General features: G+C 42.8%; 1 protein-coding gene and 1 long non-coding RNA gene across 6 annotated transcripts in view; both read left to right on the plus strand.

Annotated features, from left to right (window-relative positions):
• The first annotated feature begins 210 nt into the window (after window positions 1–210).
• The window catches only part of LOC306831969 (cell adhesion molecule DSCAM-like), a 100652-nt gene continuing 78509 nt past the window's right edge, over window positions 211–22353 (plus strand). For all 5 annotated transcript variants that reach the window (XM_079356286.1, XM_079356290.1, XM_079356287.1 and 2 more), the window contains exon 1: window positions 211–1245. In XM_079356286.1, the coding sequence (XP_079212412.1) occupies window positions 1203–1245 (43 nt within the window). In that variant the 5' untranslated portion in view covers window positions 211–1202. The remainder of the gene's footprint in view (window positions 1246–22353) is intronic.
• LOC306832056 lies at window positions 17069–17928 on the plus strand. The gene is made up of 2 exons (XR_013780176.1): window positions 17069–17680; window positions 17885–17928. It is a non-coding gene; the product is annotated as an uncharacterized lncRNA (long non-coding RNA).

Below are 22353 nucleotides of genomic sequence, written 5' to 3' on the forward strand. Positions count from 1 at the left end.
TCTCTGCTGATGTTACTGCACAGTTTTCCGTCTTTGAGTGGGACATTGTGATCCTTTTTTTCTCTTATATAAAAACAAAAGAGAGGTTTTTTTTTCCTTCAGAGGTTCAGTGCGTGCCCCATTAGCCCCCCCCCTCCTCCTCCCCCCCCCCCCCTCCCCCCCCCCAAAACACACTACCTCCCCACCCCTGCACCTTTAAGGCAATGGAGAGGGAGAAAGGCGGCTGCGGAGAAGGAGGCGAGGGTTTATTCCACAGTGCAGTGTGGCAGCGCAGGTTTTACGCGCAGGGACTATAGTGTGCGCAGTTTGTGTGTGCGGCTGCGGGGGGAAGATGCGTGTGCTTGTTGCTCGCCGGACGGAGAGAGGCGGCGAAGAGAGAATGAGTTTCCAGCGCAGCTAACAATCAACTCCATGCGCTCTAAAATCCTCGAAAATATCCAACTTTTACGCGTTTTTTTTCTCCACACACCTGAGATGACATGTTCGGGTGTTTTCACAGCATAGAACTCTGATTTATTTCTTCATTATTTTTGATTTCTTTTTTTTCTGATTTTTTTTTTTTTTTGGAGACGTTTGTATTTTCTTTTGTGATTTTAATTGTTTAACCGTGGAGTTGGCTGTGCGCAGAGGCGGTGTGTCCTATGCGTTTCGTGCCTCTGACTCAGCAGCAGCAGCAGCAGCGGCAGCAGCAGCAGCAGCAGCGGCACAGCTCACCTGGACCGGAGCGCACCGAGCCGAGCTCCCTCATGATCCACGCAGAGCGGCGCTCCGACACGGGGGGACGGCTGCACTGAGGCCCGGCGCGGTGCGTTGCGGTGCGGTCAGTCCAAAAAAAAAAAAGAAAAAAAAAAAAAAGGGGGGGAGACGCACAGCTGTGGATGATACAGTATCTCCCGCCGTACCCGGAGACAATCAGCAGCAGGAAGAAGCGCAAACCTCCTCCTCTGCTTCTTCTTCTTCTCCTTCTTCTTCCCAACGTGAAGGATTGAAAGAAAGAGAGGGAGAGAAAAAGAGAGAGAGACAGAGAGAGAGCGAGAGAGAGAGCGAGAGAGAGGGGGGAGAGAGAGAGATTTGCAAGCTCCCTTTTTTCTTTCATTGCAACTGACTTGTTGAAAGAATAAAAGGAAGAAAAAAAACAAGCAGAAAGAGTGCGGGGAGAGAAGAAGAAAAAGCATAAGCTTGGATATTGAACGGAGCGGGGCATGTGGATATTGGCTCTCATCTTTTCCCAGTGCATCTTGAATGGTAGGTGATGCTCGTTAAACTTCAACTTTCATCTGAATTACTGTGCGTTTTGCTGCTTGTTGACAAAAAGATGCTCAATGAAAGGCAAACACGTCCACAATGAAGATATTGATTTTAGTGAAAAGGGAAGAACAGCTTGTTGCTGTGTCCTGACACAGGCGATGATGAGCTTGATTTAGGTGTTTAATAGTTCCACACATTAGCCTTTCTAGAGATTAACTTTACAAACGTTTAACCACTTTAGCATTTTAAGCACTTAAGATCAGCCTGTAATCAAATAGAGAGAGAGAGAGAGAGAGAGAGAGAGGGGGGAGAAATGTAGGTTGAATGATAGGTGCAGTCTGTACCGTGAGAGGAATAAAGCTTTAAAAAATAATTCTGCTTTTGTTTTGTTTTTTTGGATTTATTTTCAAAATGTTTGCTTGGGAATAAATTCTCCGAGTGATTTTTCTTTCCTTTCCTTCCGGCCTCATGGAGGATTATCCCCTGGCTCTTAACAAGCTGCATTAGGCCTGAGTCTGGGTGCATCTTCAAACCTCATTTTTTTGATGCTCAATTTGCATCTCAACAGATTCCAGTTCCTCTTTTTCACATAAAGCTCAGGAGAAACTGTGTTGTTGTGAATCATTTTGTTGAAACAAATTCACACAGTGACCTGGTGTATTCATAGATTGTGTGACTAAATCTTAAAGCTGCTCTTAATTGACTTTGAACACAGATATTATTGTGTGAATTTGACTGGGATAGCGATTCATTCTGAACAAACATTTAAATTATTTCAATCCAAAAAAAACATGTCAATCGAGACGTGTTGATGCAGAATGTGGCTTATTTACTTGCATGCTATGATTGAAGCGAGTCCTCCTTTTAGATTTGAAGTATTTATTTAGTCAACTTGCATTCAGGAGTGCTTGTTTACGCGCTCTCTGTCTGCTCTATCGATTGTCTTCTAGAAAAAAGGATTAAATAGGTCTGCTGTGCTTTTTTTTTTCTGGCATTGCACCCGCCATATTAGAAGCACAGACATGGAGTCATTTTGGATTGGAAAAAAAAAAAAAGAGAGACAAGCCCTTATCACCCTTGCCCAAGTGTGCATCTTGCAGAAAGCATCCACATCCTGTTTTGTTCAGCAAATTCTCAAGAGCTCGGTTTGATAAGTGGCTTTTGTTTGTTTGGTTTTTTTAGAGTAAAGGTGACTGGTTTTTACAGCGAACACAAGAAGGGTGTGTAAGGAAAGGGGGGGCAGTGAGGAGGACAAGGGGCTGTGGGGTGGGGGGGGGGTGGGATGATGTGCGCGTGTTGGGGGGCAGAAATCAGCTCGAAAAGAAATTGGGGGTATTCAGGAGATGTTTTAAAAAGGTGGGCGGAAAGAAAAGGGTTAAAAAAAAAAAATCAAAGTGGACACAATGCAACGAGAGAGTCGAGGGCGATGCGTCAAGCAAAGATGACAGGAAAACCATTTTGTGGCCGACGCTGAAGGGTTCAACGAAGGCAGTGTTTATTTGTAGGAGGCAAAGCAGCGGCAACGGGTGCAGCAACGTCTCCTCTGTACGAGCAACGCAAGACCGTTCTCCGTACACACAGGACGCCAGTGTCCATCTCACGTCTCCCTCCGCGCCGTGCATAAATCTCTTTTTGCTGAACACAATCATGGCTTTGCTTTCGAGCGGCTCTTTCAGTCTCTTTGGGTTCCAGGCAAGCGCGCTGCAAAATGGCTGCTGCTACAGACATCTACATGGAAACTTTGAATGGCAGCAGCAGCAGCAGCAGCAGCAGCAGCACTTGTATTTGTGATGAATGCTACGTCTGTGGTCGCTGCTGATGCTGGTGCCATTCATGTCGACAGAGTCGCTTCGTGTCGACGCTGACCTTTTCTAACGATTCGAAGGTTCGAATGTTGCTTTTGTGGCAGAATTGAGAAAAAGCTTGTGTTCGTGACGACAAGCCTCTCTTTGTACGCGTCTGCAGCACGCCAAATTGACTGTACGGCAGAATAAAAGGGCCGGTGATTGTTGATCTTACACTGCACAGTTGTTTCCCCCTTGCAAATAATAGTCCTAATGAGCATAGTGCACCTCTCCTGTGTTTGTGAAATAAAGGCTTTTAGGGCTCTGGCCCGGTACAGGCTGCTGAGGTTGTCTCTATGGAGACTGGGTAATGAGTGCTGCTGCAGTGTGGGCTTTGGGCTCAGGCAGCACTGCACTCTGCTCAGGTGACCCTGCTGATAGATTTGGGCCTGATAGCAGAGCTGGGATTCTCTTCCTCCTCATGCACATGTTTGATTGTTTGAGCACATTTACATTGCCCCTCGGTGGAATACATCTGATTACATCCCCAGCTTGGTGTTTTATGAATAGTATCAACGATACAAAGTCATAACTCCCCGTAGCTGTGGATTGCAGTTTGCCAACTTGAGCGCGCATTTGCAATCCCAGCTACAGCAGATATAAACAATTCAGCGTTGGAGAGAGTAAAATCTGCTGTGGAGTTCACTTCTGCAGTGCTTCAGCGTTTAAAGTGCTCTCACAGAAGAGTCTATTAAAAGCTAAATGGAATGGGAACAACATATTCCAGTGATGAAGAGATAAAATCGGGGAATGGCATAATGTTGTTTTTTTTTTTGTTTTTTTTTGCTCAGCTATGCCAGAGGGGGGAAATCTGACACATGCTCAATTGGACACTAATAAGCTGTGTAAATATACAGCGAGCTCCTCAATTGGCTCTTAGCATCACTCTGTGCGTGTGTATTTTTAGCTTTCAGTTTGGGATGGCGAGGGGTTGCTGGAGAAAAGGTTCCACCTCTGATTAAAACATCAGCATTTTCAGTCCAGTTTTTCAAACGTGCTTAATGTAGCAGCAGAATTTCCTTTTTGTATTTCTGGATATTTTTTTTTCCACTTCAGTTCGTCACAGATTGCAAAACAGCTTCCTCATGCTGAACAGAGACTAAAGACAACAAGCAGCTGTCCGCAGCTGTTAGGATTGTTTATTTTGATCAGGAGTTGCACAATCAATTTGAACCCTGATAAGGATGGAGATCATAAACAATCATGCTCAGAGCAAAGGAGCGGGTCTGCAAGAACAATATCAAACATGCACATCATGTGGTGAGGTGTAATTATGTGAAACACTTTATTTATCTGTCTGTGTTTCTTTAATATATCTGCTCAAGTTCTTTCAATTTTCCTTCAAAAATATTTCACATTTCATGAAATATCTGCTGATAGCAAACCAAGCACAGTTATCATAAGGACTGCATTAAATCAGTGCAGTGTGCTGAATGATGCGGGATAAACAAACACATGAGAGATCAGCTGATGGTGCAGAATGATGTGGATGCATCTTTAACCCCACCTGATTGGCTCAAGCTCACCTGCTGAGTGTGACCGTGTGACGCCTGAGCAGAAAGCAGTTTTTCTTTACTCGTGGTGTTTCAGGGAGTCGGGTGTTGCAGCTGTAAAATATGCATCATGCATGCAGCATTAGTTTTTATGGTTATTTCATGTTTTTTCCAACATTTGGGGGAAAAAATGTCATTTTGTTTTTAGATGAAAAACCTATTTTTTCAAAGGAGACCTGGCCAAGACAGAGCGCAGCAAAAACACAAAGTTACAGACGGAGACACAAAGAGAAACAATTTACAAAACACAACATTTTGGATTGACATAGAAAGACTGTTTATGAGTCAGTTGTTCGAACAGTCGAGCTGAAACATCGACATCCTATAAAATCTGCTTCCATGGCTTTTATTTTAGCTTTAAAACCATTTCAGGACACTCAGCTCCTTGAGTTTTAAGCTGAGGGTGCAGAACACCCAAAGGCCCCTTTTCTTATTTCTGTTCCAGCGTTTGGTACAGACAGCATAAAGAATACTGTCCAGTACTTGATAATATTTATGATAATAAACACACATAGCAGACCAAGACTTTCCTTATATATGCCTAAAGGTGTACCGGTGTGTCAGAGTGGGCCATCCGACCTGAACAGTAGTTGTCGTTGGATTTTGCACATTTTAAACAGCTTGTGTTTGAGACGCAGCAGAGCAGCACACAAACGTGTCGTCAGCACAACAATGTAACGTAGCAGTCGCTCCATTTGGACCCAGATTATTCATCTGAATGGGGAATGAAAGTGGACCTCACACGCAGCCCTGAGGCACACCCATGTGGACGGATGAGCATACGCCATCTTACCGAACTCCATGAGAGCGAATGCTACGATAGAAAACTGAGCGACAGCTTCCTCTGACTGTCCTGAGATCAACTGGCTCAAAAATATCAGCAGTAACTTGAGGCCCCGTGCAGGATAAGATCACTTTATTACAATTTAACTGGGATCCCGTTTGTCTCCTTTTCCTTACCGTCATGAGGAGGTTTGCAATTTTTTTTAAAACAAGCCAATCCGTTTGGGCTCCATATGCAGCGTCTGTGTCTACACTCCGGTACAGGTTCGTGTTTGAAGCAGTGATCAGTGCATTGGTTAGAGGTCACATTAAGGCCAGTGGGAAACTGGGTCTGTGCAGACTGGTGTCTTTTGGTTCACATCTGTCACTTCACATGGAGCCGGGGCGGGTTGACGGAGTCACAGAAACACACATCAGCAAACAACAAGTCGGCTCAGCTCGTCAGGCTCTCGTTAGAATCAGCACAGCAGTCAACACAATGTAGGCCACTGGGAACAACTTTGTTAATGTGTTAATGTGTCGAGCGGTGCTGCTGGATTTACTGCGGCTGCTTCACTGGATTCATCACATTATCACATCTTCATTTAACCCAGGGATTGTTTTTGGTTTTTTTAATTTATCCGTCATTTTGAAAACGTTAAGAAGAGACAAGTCGGTAACATTTGTTCATATGTAGGTTTAAAAGACAGAACAGGTCATTACGCTGAATTCTTATTGACTTGATGTCGAGGATTAAAGAAGGGTTTCTTTGTTGTTTTGTTTTCATTTTGCACGAGGCTTAACATTAGGAGGTATTAGTGACACGCTGTTTGCATGGACTCACTAATCACAGCCGGATTTGTCAGTGCCATCGGGTCAAGTTTTTTTTGTGTGTGTGTGTGTGTGTGTGTGCGTATGCTCGCGCCTTAGCTTGGCCGTTGAGACGAGAGTAGACTCAAGCATATGTTAATGGCTGCACATTGAACTGTTAAAGGTTTCATTTAACCCAGACCGGAATGCTTAAGGAGATGATGGTGTGTAGTGAGGCAGAAAGAGAGGAGGAAGAGAGGGGGAAGAGGGACAAGGAAGTCAGCTTGTGTGATGTTGTATCTAAAGCTCACAGAATCATATCCAATCAGCTTGCTTTTCCATGCAGAAACAGCTATTTCAGGCTCTCTTATATCACACACTTATATTGTCGGACATGGATTAAGTCTCAACAGCCTCTTCTCCTGTCGTCTTTGGAGCTGCCAGAAGACTCTTCTCCTGCTTCATCGTTGAGTCTATTGTAGCCCTAATGTGCATTTAAAGGCAGCGTCGCTCATTTCCTCCAGATCCACTTTATAAGAGTTAGTTTTTCAGGTCCTGACAGACATGAATAGGTAGTGTGCTTCTGAGGGAGCACAGAGGGGAGTGGGCCGACGTGTAGATGGAGCACTGAGGGAATGCTACTTCGAAAATCATGCTAGCTTTTGAAAACCCTTCCTTTACATGTGCTGCTTTAACAGCATGTTTGAATAACCTCGAACAATGCTACTAATAATGCTTTAAGTGTTTGCAAGTGATATGAGAGCGGTGCAAGAATTATTACACAGCAGCAACATTGGAAGATGAATTTAATAAGGTTGATGAAATGGGGGTGAGAAAGCTCTGCAGGACATTAAACCATCCACGAGCTCGGGGAACGTGTCGCAGATGTTCAACAAAACGTCCGTTTCAATCAGCGTTTCCTGATCTTTGTCAATCACTCATCACGTGACTTCATTAGCATCCAAACACAGAAAGCCCACTTGATAGTTTTCTGTTGTAAAGGGGCAGCGAGACGTCTCTGCAGCTTGTAAAATAAGATCTCCAGAGTGCCTTTTGGTGTTTCATGTGACGCATGTCTTAAAAACGAGGACATTGTGTGACTGTGGAATGAGACGAGGAGACGGTGTTGGGGGAGGTAGCACACGTAGTACAATATATTTGGCGCATGCTAACTGGACCGGTTACTTAACAAGATGACAATTAGTTGTGTTGTTTGTGTCTGTAGGCTTCATGGGGAAATAGGCCAGTAGGTTAATGCTGCAGCCACACAGGTACAACAAGATGTAAGTTTAGCTCGGCCTTCTCTGTAACTAAAGGCCATCGCTCTTTAATCATTGTCTCCACTTATATTTTTATTTCGATGGACTTTACAAAGATTTTTCTTTTTCAGATTCACACAAATTCAGGTTTTTTTTTTTTTTTTTTCTTTAGTGCAGCTACACTGACCCACTAAAAGCACCCTGTGTCGTGTAGATAGACCTCAGCACATTATACTGCAGGTGTGAATGAACCAACATACATAACAGATCCCACTCACACAAAGTCATGAACATGATTGTTTGTTCCTTGTGTGACATGTTTCAGTATTACTGCCTGACTGATAATTATACATTTGAATACAGAGAGTCATGATGAAGCCAATACAGAAATGCAAAAAGCTGCAGTTCTTTGAGTGTCCACTTGGGGCAGGCTGTAAAAGACCCGGCAGGCACGTACCAAAACTAGCATGTTTACAACCTGCTTCAAAATACAAAAAAAACCTCATGAGTTCTGACACACATTTACATTGAAAAAAAAAGAAAAAAAAAAAAGTATCCATCTTTGAAGGATAATAAATAATAAGAGGTGTGGCTGGTTTGTCGTTTGTGCAGGTGCGATGAGCCGTTTGGCCAAAAACCTGCAAAAGTTTCGATTGGGTCAATGCTCATATTTACTTTCTTACTAAAAGTTAAATAAAAATAAATGAAAGTAGAGTTTCCTGTGTCAGCTGAGGAAACCAATGAGTGATGTCACTGATACTACGTCCATTTTTATATACAGTCTCATTTTCAGGAACCTTGGTTAAAGGAGGCTAAACACATGGACGACTAATTATCAGGTCTTTTCTGGAGTTATTTTTTCATAGTAAAATAAGTCATGAAGTAACCGAGCTGCAGTAATAATATTGACTTGCAGGTGACATTAATAGAGTCCTGCTTGACCTCAGTGCAGAGATCGAGGTTTGAATTCGTCCTTTTCCTGGAAGTCAAAACGACATTTGAATATTTAAACAGGAGTGTTTTGTTTTTATTCACTCACTAAAGGTTTACATGATCTAAACCTTTATGTTCTTTAAGTTAAAATAGGTGATTCTCTGATTCATAAATTCATAAATAGAAGGGAAATGTACTTTTTTTTTTTTTTTTCAAATGTGACAAAATGGAAAAACAAACAACAAACAAAGCAAACATACAAATCAATAACATGTTAACATCAAAGTCTTTAAGATTCATTAGTTATGGGTATGTTAACCATCCCACTTGTGAAATAATAATGATAATAAAAAATAAATGTTGATATTACTGTAAACTGCGTTTGGTCTGAACATGTATAATAAATAAGTTTAATTTCACATGTTATTTTTTTTACTGATTATAAACACTTAAACACGAGTTGTATATTGGACGGTATTCTTCGGAGAGAGAGTCGACACATGATGTCATCCTGACAGCGGTGTGCTACATGAATGTTTATCTTTGCATTCAGTTCATGTTGACGTGTAAATATTGGATTTACGTGCATAAAGATTATTCTGCTTGACATTTAGTTTTCTTCCTTTTAACCCTTTGATTGATTCAGTCCTTGTTTTTAGCTCCAGCAGCTGAGGTGTGTTTATAGAAAGCCCAAAGCTGCACTTATTCTCTATATACTGTGGTGTCACATAAAAGACACACGTCTGTCATTAAGAGCCAGCTAAAGCTCCATATTACAGACTGTTTATTTAACGACACATAACATACAAACCACGACCCGTTTGAGTCCAGCTTTAAACTCCTACCTTTTAAACGCAGACTGCAGGTCAGATTCTTTTTTGAACATTTTCACATATTTATAGTAAAATGAAACAAACGCCTTGTATCAAGACGTTCAATTTATCATAAGTCAAAGCGAAAGTGCAGCTGGAGCCTGAGACTGTCAGGCTAAAGTCTTCTATCACAAATATTTGGACAAAAGAGCCGGTCAAGATCTGGATTAGAATTAAATACAACAGTCATGTAATATGTCACATTTCTTAAAGTAAAGACATTGTAAGGTTTTTTTGTGTGAATAATAACTGAATGTTGAAGCATAAAAGACATTGCCAACAACAAATTACAGAAGCCGGACCTTACTGGAGATTCTCCCCCCCCCCCTGTGGCTGAGCGTTGGACGTATTCATCATGCATAACCAAACTCCAGCTGATTAGCATTCAAAATCCCGCTCTGTTCCTGTAGCCTGAAACGTGTAACATTTTCAAACATTGGGCCAAATGTTTCATTAAAGTGTCGCTCGCCTGCAGCTCCATCCCGCTCCAGTCTCCGCTCTATCAGGCCTCCCCCAGAAGTGATTATGCTAATTGCTGTTTGATCAGATGATTAAATTATAATTTGATTAATCCCAGGCACTAAACGCTCTGAATACGTTGGGATGTGTTTTTGCCGGCTGCCTGGCAGTGTTTGCAGAGCCGCCCTGTCGCCGGGCAGGCTGCTGGATCCACGCGCTGACGCAGGTGAAGGACGGCGAGCGCGGCACGCTGCAGCGGGAGACGGTTCTGAACATGAATGAGAGCGTGTTTTTGATGTACTTTGGTCGGCTGATCACAGAGAACATGATGATTAATAAAGAATCACTCTCATCTGTGTGCAGATTGAGTGCAGCTCTAATGCAGATTGCTGCCATTTTCTCAGCCATTGCCCGGCTGTGTTACTCTCAATTGACTGTGTATCCATCAGGGTGATTTATAGCGCTGTATAGACAGGCTCCTGTAGGACTACATAATGAGGGCCCTATAACATGTGCCTATACTATAACATTCGATGCCACTTTTAGCATCAATATTTAAATTGATGTGGTGATTATTTCATCCTGGCGACCTTTGATGCTGAAAACTTTCTAAAAAGGAAACATAGGTCCGTATGTGTGTTTGCATGGAGAGGGAGGAGTCTTTCACAGATAAAATAGTCGCCTCGGAGGCGAGTGGAGTGGGGGGGGGGGGGCAGGCAGGGTGGAGGGGGAGCGATGGTGGGTGGGGGTGGTTGATATTTTTCTGAGGCATAAGAGGATGGCTGTGAGCGGAAAAGGCAACGATGTCTAGTCATCTGACCCACAATCCCATTTAACCCCAGGACTTTGATTTGCCCTCCGCTGTCAACTGCCAGCTTATTTCGCCTCTTTGTCTCTGTGCTGCCGAGCGCTTTGGTTTTCAGAGAAGATGCAAAAAAAACAACAACAACGCCACAAAGCACGAGAGAGAAAAAACAAACAGAAACACAATCGTGTAGCTTTTTATTTTACACAAGCAGAAGTACAATGGATTTAAACCAGCATGATTGAGATGTTAGTTAAATATGTTTCATCTATTTGAAGGTCTGAAACTCAATTTAAGAAATGCAAACAACTTTACAGAGTAACAAAAAACATCCACTCTTATTTTTCTGTTTTGTAGCCCAATACGAAAAAAATGCATTATAGAATTATTTCATTTGTATTTATTTATTTTTTCCCTCTCCAGTAGGATCAGGTGGATTAAAACCTCTACCATCCTTTTCTCTTTTCCATGTTTGGAGAATTTATTTTGGAAAAGGACATTTTACACTCCAAAACATAAAATGTGAATAACTTTAACAAATCCTCTAAAATACAAACAAAAAATAAAATACATTTAAATAAAGATGTGCCATGCAGTGAGTATTTGGAAGGCCTCATAATCAGATATTATCGAGAGAAGTGATTTTTATTGTTTGAAAATAACGAGATATTGAAGCCTGACTGGTAATAAATAAAGGGGATAAAATCAGTTCTTTAACATACTGATTGTTTTACTTTGTAGAGCGACTCAGAGTGTGGCCGTGTTTTTGGATGGGAGAATTTGTCAAATCAGCAGTGAATACTTTCTCCTGACTTGTTTGATACAGTTTTTCATGATGGTACAAAAAGAAAAGTTTTATTAAAAAATGTAACTAACATCATCAGCACTGCATGACTCCTCCTCACGGTGGTGATTATGAAGTAATACAGAGTGAAATGGCCAAAGAGGAAGATGAAGACGGCGGGTAAAAGTAAAGGTAAAAATGTTAAAAGGTGAAACTGAGACCAAAAAGAATGGACATCTTTGACTCAAGCAGATGTGCTGATGAATCATCTGTGCATCGTTTAAGATAATCTTTGATTCATCTCACAGACGGAGACATTTACAGAGTGACTGCAGCAAAGCAGGATAGAGGAAGAAAAATCACAGTGCAGGATTACGTTGGATAAAAAAATAAAACTGTAAAAAAAAAAGAAAAGAAAGAAAAGTAGAAAAAATTTAAAAATGTAAAAAAAATATAAAAATGTAAAAAAAAAAAAAAAAAAAAGTAAAACAAATATAAAAATGTAAAAATAAAAACAGCAATACATTTTTATGACCGAGCCGCTGAAGCATGATATTGTTATTGTGGGCCATGTATTGTACAGTGTCATAACGTTACGCTACACATTGCATGGTTACCATGTGACTCCACCCCCATAAGTGATGTCACCACTTACACATATTAATATCGTTAAAATGCTTTTTAATTGGCTTTCTTAAAAAGAAAAAAAAAAAGGAATCCACCAATGAAGATACAAAGATACACCTGCAATGGAGTCCAAAGACATGGGTCTACCTCAGGTGTTTTATTAGCCAATGATCAAGCTCCTCTGTATGTGTGCTATAGGCTCCCATGCCGTGCTGTCGTATAACATGGAGCTGAACTTAAAGCTGTCAGCCGTCCTCCTTCAGCTAATCTCCTGGTTCATCCCTCCCTGCTGGGTTTAATGTCCTCCCTCTCAGCTCACCTGAGATCCACCTCCCCTCGCTCATCCTCTCTGCCGTCTATCAGCTCAGTCAGGCAGAGTATACTTGACAGTACAGCAGGCAGAGGTGGTGAGGATTTTACCGAAATAGAAATAAAGCCTCTCTTTCACACTCTGAAAGCATGCTCAGTGTTTAATGTGCCGGGATATATTGCATACAAATTACAGTCAAGTGCTGTACGACTGTTCAGACATGCGTGTGTCTGATAGAGGAGAACACTCTGGCCTCTCTTTGCTGTGCCGACGTATATAAATCCTCTTTAGGACACATTTGATGAATAATCAATAAAGATGCCTTTATCTGTAGCGTGATTTGTTGGCTTCCATAAATGCTCCTAAAAATTATGAGAAACATTTTGGTGGCTCGTACTTTGACCTCTGTTATGTACATTAGCGCTGTGCTAGTTATTGCAAGATGAACATTCGAGATAAGCACATGGAAAAAGTGTGAATGGCAGATAAACAGGAAATGTTATCATATCTATGCATGCATTACTTTACACTTTGGAAAGAGGTCTTTTGATTCACATTCGTTTGGAGGGGGGGCCCCCAGGATTTCAAATATCGAATGGCGTTCATAACACTTTGAATACTGAGATCGTCCCGAAGTCTGACGACACTGAGACTCATATCTGTGTGTCGGACGGTGATCTAAACGTCCAAACCCAACACTACTTTATCTCATGTCGCTAAGAGTGACAATATCTGACTGAATGACAAGAAACAGAAAATGTGATGCAGCCGTTTAGTTACGTCCACGGTGATGGTAGCGGTCGCGTGCAGACCCTCGATGCACCATGCAGCAGTCACTCGCCCTCCGATTGGCTCGTGGTGAATTCTCCGGAGAATATCCCGCTGGGTTCTCACGTCAACCCCCGCTCTGAAAAAACAATACGAGGGGTCCTGCACGAGAAACTAAAAAAATGACTGTTTGCATTCACACACTTAGCGAACGTCTCCTCCTGCAGAGTGTTTCAGGAGGTTTCTGCAGGCGGGGGGGGGGGGGGGGGGGGGGGTCGACAGTACATCACACACATGTTAACATCATTCCTATTTTCAAGATGCTTAACTGAAATAAGCAGAAGGGAACATTGAAAAATGTGAATTCTTTGATCCTGGTGTGTCGGATGAGAGGCTCCATGTCGACTCGACATCGTGGGATTAAATGTCTTCAGCTGCACACTTCGTACGCCATCAGCTCTTTTCTGTGGCTACGACGCTCTGGGAGGAAACCAGCGTCGACATCAAGCTCGGATTCACACTTTGATATTCATGTGGAATAATATTAGAAGTTGCTGCATGGGGAACGTTCTGTCATTTCTGTGCTGTGTCACTTTCTGGAGGGTAATGGAGCATCACGGATGTCTCATATGGTTGTTGTTACCGCTTCTTCTTCTTCTGTCTCTTGATGTGCCTTTGCATATTTACTTCAGCAGCAGCAGGTCGGGTTTGTTTACTGACAAACGCAGGAGTTTCCTCCGCCCGCTTGCCTCTTCATCGGTGGATTGGTCCATTTCCACCCCGGTGATGTAGCTGATTAACGCCCTCGAAGTGCACGTCGTGAGCTCCCTCCTCTAATGTGAGCGTTTATGTAAATGAGCCCATCGTATGCATAAACTAACCCACTCCACCGCCACTCTCATCCCCGCCCTCCAGAGAGTTGTGATCAGAGGAGGATATCATTGGTTTTACATCGTGGCTGCGTGGCACTAAGCGACCCCTCAACATTATTCATGAGGGCAAAATGGGAGCGGGTGATTTGGGGGAGTGAGGGGGGGACCCTGGTTCTCTGATCTGCGTCTCAGATCAGCACAGCACTTGTCTTTACTGCTTGTTGTGTAAGCCCCTAGGCAGGAGACTGGGGGGGGGGGGGGGGTGTGGATGCTTACTCACTGTCATCGTGAGGCCGTCCTGTCCCCAACCTCGTCTCCAGCCCCTCCCCCACCCACCCACCCCCCCTGCTCTCCCCTCCCCAGGCGCTTTCTGCAGAGCTCTGCCTTAATTACCTGCGCAGCCTGCCATGAGCTGTCAGTGTGTGTTTGCCCCAGTGGACTTGCCCTAATGTCTCGGTGCCCCGGTGCCCGCTGCAGCGCCGCAGAGCTCTCTGACCGGCTGAGGGCCACACTGTGGCTGAGAGCCAATCACACGGCCATGTGTAACTACATCAGCGGCCTTGAGCAGGACAGGCGTGTTGTTGTGTGGCTAATTACTGATTCAGTGTGGTCGAATACAAAGACAGGCTGGACATCGGGACGGTGCAGGAAGACGTGCAGAAATATTCCGAAGCTTCAAAGAGGCTGCAGACCGCATTCATCCTTCCAGCGTTGATTAATGGTGTTGGGTTGAGGTAAACACAGGCCCAGCTAAAAAGCCCCTGACACATCAGTGCGCTAATGCACAGACTAATGCACAGGCCTATTTATGTGGTGTGTTGGTGGGACCGATATTGATCCAACATTTACTTAAATAAATTGCCTGGATGATTTGGAGGCGACCGCTGATGGGCATCGTCAAAAAGAGCGACTGAAAACACCTCACAGGGAAATCAAAAAAAGCTCCTGAGTTTGTTCTGAGTTTCTTTGTGTTTACTTTGAATAGATCTGAATGCAGAAAAATGTCCTCCCGTAAAAACAAACGTTTTCTCTGTCGATCTGTGAAGTATTTGCATCACAGCGTTATTTGTTAGTTCAAAGTTCACGGCCCAAAGTTTCTTTTTTAAGCCCAAGACTTCAAATATTCCTAATCATCGATGCTCATGCCTGTTGGAGAAAAACAAAGAGGTCTAAACTCAAATTACAATATTTAATAAAAAAAATAAAAAAGCAAATGTAAGGCAAATAGCAGCAGAATAAAAAGTGGCTCCGTATTAATCATATATTTCCATGTTGAAAGATTGATGATCATTATTTCTGTTGTGTTGATGAAACAGAAGTTGATTAAAAATGATAAAAAAAGTAACCGTCGCATCTTTGTCCTGCCAGTCAACAATGTTTACACAAAGACCTCCATGATATATATATATATATATATAATATAATTATATAAGTACATTTTAATAAATACGTCCTTACAGCTATCCTCTCTTCTACACGTTTGTCTTTGATTCATTTTTATAAATTTAATTCAATTTGTGGTCCACAAATACACCCAATGCTCTTATTTTGAAATGTCGTGCGAGCATCGATGGTCATCAGATATAAATTTGTGTTCATGACACTTAAAAATGAAATCGTCGACATGCATCGATTGAGGAGCTAACGTTTCACGTTCTCATCTCTGTGTGGGAATAAATATTATTACAAATAAATATAATTTACAAATGTTAGTTTCAGCGTTGCATCGCCCCTTCCTGTTGTTTCTCCCAGACACAAGAGAGAGAGAGCCATGTTGGAGCGCTGCACAGAGGAAACCACCTTCACTGAAACTGAGACATATCTGGACACTTTCAGGCTGACAGGACAAATATAAAAAATATAAACAGTGTTCGTGATAAATGCTTTTCTGACGCATGAGGCTAAAAAAATATCCTCCGCCATTTCTTCCTCCTTTTGAAAGACAATCTCTGGTGCAGGAATCCAAATGGATCCTGATCTCCCTCGATTTTACTAGAATCGAATTCAAGTTTCAGAATCTGCTATCGTGACAACCCGAGCAGGAAGAAATGGTTGCAGGCCAACGCCAGAACACAACTGTCTGCATTGACTCGTCATTGTGTCAGCTGTCAGCCTCCATGTTCAGGGTCTTCTAGACATTAGCGCTCATCCCCCCACTTCCCTCTGACACGCCCGCATGCACTCTCCTTGACCGGAGCGTGTCTGCTGCCCTTGAGCAGAGTCCTTCCTCCGTGGGCGGATCGCATCAGAAGTCATGAGAGGCGTCAGCCACCGATTGGTGCTGACATCTGGGACCGTGCCGAGCCTTATTTCACGCAACAAGAAGAAGAAGAAGAAGAAGAAGAAGGGGCTTACCCAACAGGACCCCACCCCGCCTGCCCCCTCTCTGAGCTTTGAAGACAGAAAACAGAAAAAAAAGGGCTCCATCTATTATACATGTGTGTGATTCATAATTAAACAATATCAGTTTTTCCTCTCTGTGGTTTTGGCTCATGGAAAACTGATGTCGATTAAGACAAGCTTCAGCACAGGCAGGCATATGGTGCCTGTTAGTGAGAGCGAGCGAGTGTGTGTGTGTGTGTGTGTGTGTGGGTGGGTGGGATAGGCATGGGAGTGCGTTGGTGTTCGGCATAATATTGAAATGGTTTATGTGTGTGATGCCAAGGACGGAGAGAGAATGACTTTGTACAGTTTGTTACATTGGAGGAATTTGTTATTTAAATCCGAATTTCAGGACTCAAGGGGAAAGAAGACGAGGTGTGCTCCTCTTCGAACCAGCTGGCTGGCTTGATATGTAACCACATGGCCACGCTTTCCTTTTCTCTCAGTCTGAAAGTGACTACATGATCATCTCCATCCAGATAGATAGATAGATAGATAGATAGATACTTTATTGATCCCGAGGGAAATTCAGGAACATTCAGAACATTCTTCTGTGGGATCCATAGAGGACTGAAGATGGTGAAGTTTCATGTGCAGAGCTGCTTCGCTAACAATGTTAAAGTAAAGATTGGAAGAAAAAAAAAATCTTGCAAGGTTTTATCAAAAATCTCCTTTATGTTCAGCGTGGCACTGGAAAAAAAACCCAGAAAATTTTCAAAATAAAAGCCTTTAAAAATAAAGATAAAGCTTTTTTTTTTAAGGCTTTTAAATAACATTTGGCAACATTAAAAAAAAAGATAAATCATTTTTAACTTGAGGTTGAGAGACGCAGCTTTATCACCAGAGACAGACACACTTTGAGATGTGGACCAAAGTGTTGCAGACTGCAGTCGTAATCTGGCAGCGCTGGCTGACGGCTGACCGACTATCGATAGGGTCCACATGAATCTTTCATCTGCTGCTTCTTTTCATCTTGCTCTTGTGTTCCCAGTTTTATCAACAGATCCCCCCCAAAGAGCTCTTCTTCCTCCTGCACAAAACAATGCCATACACATCTCTGAGACGGGCCTTTTGCATGTGTGTAACATCTTACTATTTTGTGACAGCCGTTAATGAGATTATTCTTTAACGGTGCTGAACACAAACACTCGATTACAGCCAACAGCCACCCACATACCGTCTCCTTCTGCTTGCAACGCCAGCATTGTGACAAACTGGGCTGTTCTTTTTATGCTCTATTAATTCACAAGCAAATATTCAGATGAAATATTTTTTTTAAACAGACATATTATATGGTTATGTAATGTCAGCAGGGTTGGTGTGAAAAGAATCTTCCCTCTTCACTGTGCTTTTTCATTTAAACACTTTAAGCAATGAAGGATAAATCTGAAGGTTCGGGGCGCCGATAGCTCAGCGGCAGCGACTGCGCGCGTACCATGTTGCGAGGCCTTGCTCCTCGCGCGGGCGGCCCGGGTTCGCGTCCGGCCTGTGGCCACTTTCCCGCATGTCTCTCCCCACTCTCTCCCCCTTTCCGACTCTATCTGTCCTATCAAAAAAGGCCAAAAATAATCCTTTAAAAAAAAAAAAAATCTGAAGGTTGTCCTGGAAATACCAAGGGCTGGATTATGTTATGAAGAGAAGCTGCACCAGGCTGAATAAAAAAAAAAAAAAAAAACGCAAAACTTTAAACAGTAAACCATTTTTTTTTCCCGTTTAACTTAAATTTAGCCAAATCAACAGCCGCCGACTCCTGTTGTAACCGAGGGTTCAGGTGTCTGCGTGTGTCCAGCGTGGTTGTGTGTGTCTGTTCGTCCGAGTTTGAGAGGAAAACAACGATCTGAACGTGTGACATCTCATGTGGAAGCCAAAGCTTCGGTGTTAATGTTATTTGGCCCCACTAGCATACAGTCCCAAAGCACTGGAGTAACTGAGTTTAGCATTAGCGTTAGCGTTAGCATTAGCGAGGGTATGCTAATGCTAGCTCCTGCAGGTTTCTGTCAGATTTCCTTCTTTGTGGAGAGACTGATCCAGTGATCTTGAGGATTGCTACAGTTTTGACTCGGCCTCATTGAGTACACATAGAATGTCTTTTTTTTCTGGGACGTCAAATGTAGGATTTTGTCAGATAGCTGTTTTCATTCAGGCATTTTCGGACTGCTGTGTTTTGTAACAATGGCCATCACAATGTTCCCAAATGCGCCCTTCACTCTGTTTTTGGGAAAAACTTGCATCGCTGCTGTGAGGCCAGACTAAAGACGCTTTTTACAGAACACAACACACTTTGCTTAAAGCAGAACTCTGCAATACTAAACATTGCAGAACCAAATGTTTCAGACACCTCAACAGACTTTCAAAGAGAAACTAACTTTGTGAATTTGATCGTTTTCTTTTTCAAGTGTTTGAAGAGAACTTTTGCACCTCCTTTAAAATAAAGAAACGCAGCGTTGGCTACTCTCTTCCTGGTATTGAAGCAAACTTTTCTCCCTGCTTGCTCACCTGTTCTGCCTTGTAAATGAAGACGGGGGCTGCATTACTCCCGAGCAGGGACAGTGTTACTGTAGCATAAGAAACGACTCTAGTTCAAATTATTGTTATTAGCCTATATAAAGGGTGATTTCTTGGTTTTGATAACCATAATTGAATTGGACTGAGACATTGCCAACATATTTGTGAAACTAAGACAAAATATTTTATTTAAAGCTTCGGTTTAAAATACTATCAATCTAAAAATAATGGCGATTGCATCATTTCTAAAAGTGTTTAGCAACGTTATTTTTTGTTTTATTTTTGATGATTTATTTGTTAACCTGCTCGAGCTGCAGCATTTAAGGCTGCATTGTGATACAGAGGAGTTTTCCCTTCTCTGGCTCCCTTACCTTTACATGCATTGTGTTGGTTTTTTTTTTTTGCACCTGTGTCCTCATGTGAAGGTGGAGCGGGTCAGATTGTGAGAGACGGGGTCAGAGCAGCGTGAAGGAGAGGCGAAGGTTGCAGAGGAAGACGGCATACGAAGCAGAGAAATGGAGACCGGATGAAAAGAAAAGGAAATACGGGGAGAAATAAAGTATTAATTGAAGTAGGTTGGAGGGATGCAGCGGAGATGGAGCGTACCTTCGACCTCAGTCGTGACATCAACTACACCTCTCCCTTCTTCTCTTCCACTCTCTGTTTATAGCAGCGTCTTTGTCGGAGTGCTTTCCAGTTCGCTCGCCTCCCCACTCAGTCCCCACCCTCACCGTTTTCTTTGGCACCGCACTGAAAAATAAATGCACTCTTACTGTATCTATGTGAACTGTTGAGTTCTGCGTCCATCAGGCTTTCTTGTCTGAAGGAATCAGCCACCCAGAAGTGGTTGGTGAACATGGTGGGGGGGGGGGACTCAATTTTTCATGAGTTGGTGCAAAACGGATGGAGACAAAGGCAGTTAAAAAGGAGACGCTGCCTCTCTTCTTCTTTGAGACGTTTGTCCTTTAAGTTTCCGTCAACATCGCTGTTTTACTGCTTTTGTTACGTTCAATCTTTGACGTCAGCCAAACAATCTCAGTGTTTAAATACGACATGGGTTCATTTGAAGACAGTATTTTTTATGACTCTCTCTCGTCATATCCTCGCATTGCTTCATTAAACTTCAGATGTTCCTCCCTCTAAATAAATCAAGCACCACCTGCTGCTGCTGCAGCGCCGCATATGACGAGCCAATATGTCTCCTTTTTAAAGCTGAGTTAAGTCCAACGTGTGGCGGTGTTCATCCAGCGATTGTTCAAACAGTCACAACAGATGCTGAGATTTTTATGACGGTCTCGATGGCAGATTGTTCTACTCGAGGAAACCGCTGACAAGCTGTTGCTCGCTGTGATTACAAGCTCGTAAATTAACTCTTGATGAGTTCTTCATGTGTCATGAGGCGACGGAGCCATTTCATTTAATCCTTGCTTTTTAAGCTTTGTTCATTTGATTTAATCCATTTATGATGTAACTTTGTATATCATTGGCATCCTATTTATACAACTCCTTTAAAAACTGTGAAATACAGCAAATACAAAATGACTACAAAGTAAAAGAATCCAAACACCGAAGACCAAATAAAAAAACACCCAACAGCTTTTTATTTATCTTTATTGTAGAGATAGAACAGTGGATAGAGCTGGACATTTATAAAACAATAAATTAAAAAAAACAGGAGTGAGTTAGCCACAAACTTCGGTTTGTGTTTCCTGATATCCTGAGAAAAGTCCCTTTTTCATCCAGTTTGGACCTTGTTACATTAAATAGTTGATCAAAATGACTCGTCAATGTTTGGTCAGTGTGACGATCAATAAAAAGAAGAAAGAAACGCAGCTCTCCCGCCCCGCTCTCACCGCCTCTTAGATAAGGAACTACAGTCTTGTAGCTGTCGACAACTACAGCTGTTTGCCTTTCCACACCTCGGGGCCCGGGCCCTCCGAGTGCTGCATGTGTGAAGTAAGTGTAGCTCCGAACGTGCGGAAACACGTGTACGCCGCCGTGTTTGTTTGTCGTAACAGGTTGAACGACCGGTGGGTGGAAGTGGCCGGTGATTTGAGCGCGCTCATTAGGAATTTATGAAGCGCTAAAATGTTGGGTCTCCGGGGAGGGGGGATTGGCAGCTGTCGCACAGGCAGGCAGGCAGGCGGGCGGGCGGGCGGGCGGGCGACAGGCGGGGAGAGCCCACAACACAGAGAACACAGACTGAGGAGATAGCTGAAATATTTACAGTCTGCGAGTAACAGTGGCTGCTGAGATCAGCCCTCCACTTTAAAGTGATGCTGCAAAGCTGAACATCTGATGTCCACAGGGCAAACGAGCAGCTTTATTACATTTATCCTGCAAACTTGAATGTAGTGGATGAAGAACATCTACATTTACAGCACTTACTTTGTCCATATATTGTTGCAGGAGTAGAAACTGAAACTAAAATGATGGATGGATGTTTGACTTTTTTAGAAGTTTTGTCCCCTGCTGTCTGATGTTTGAAACCAAGGCTAGCTCGTTGTCTTTTTTCCATTCCTAAATAAATGAAATGTCTGGATTTTATGAGCTGGGTCAAAGGAACAACTCTGGGAATAAGGAGCGGATGTATCCTCCTCCTGTGTTTGAAAATGTAAGCCAACGCAGAAATCTTTTAACCGTCGGAAATAACGAAGCCGGACTCTTAGATACGGCCCTCGCCGTGTTGATTGACTTCTTGGTGTAAGAAGGCTGTAACTATCCAGTATTGTATTTTCTTGCTCGATGTACATTTATAACCATAATCACAATGTCATTGTATTCCTTAAACGTAGCTCTCCATCTCTCTTTAAAACCTCCTCGACTCAAACCAGAGGGTTTTTATTTCACTTCATCTAAAGCTGCAGATATAAATAAAAAGAGAGAGAGTTTTGCATGCAGTTACTTACTGTTTATTATTGCTGTTTGTTTTCTCTACAACTGCAAAATAAACAGCAGGAACGCTGAAGGAGTCCGTGGATGTAATAAACCAGTCCTCCGCTCCTCCTTGGGATCCAGCCAGTGTACATATCCTGGCTTCAGGCCAGCTGTGTGGGCTGTCCATTACAGCACACAGTAACATTGTCAGTTTTTCTCCAGCATGGTAACTTACTACAGGGGAAGTGCATCACATTACATTGACTTGCTTCATTAGTTAAGATGACTTGGAGACATCCTCTGCTGCTCTCAGTGCAGGCCTACATGAACGTGATGAATTGGCCGCTCAGCAGGACTGTTGCCCGAATCCAAATTCTAATCATGACAGCCGACTCTCGGTGAGTGTTTGAGCTCGCGACGGCGATGTGACCACTCGTTTAGAGCAAGATAAAACATTTTGGAGGTGACGTCAGCGGTGACAGCTTCTCATTTTCATGAAAGCTTTGATGCAAATGAGTTTGTCACAGAGGAGAGTGATGGCTGATGTTTGGCTGAGTGACAGTTTGAAAACACAAAAAAAAACAGTAAAAATGAAGACAAATAAAAACTTCACAACACCAATTTAATCTTGTGAACATAACCGCTCTGGTAATGTGACACTTCCACTCGTGTTCTACACGTGC

Source organism: Symphodus melops (assembly GCF_947650265.1).
Source record: "Symphodus melops genome assembly, chromosome: 11".
NCBI classification, from domain to species: Eukaryota; Metazoa; Chordata; class Actinopteri; order Labriformes; family Labridae; genus Symphodus; species Symphodus melops.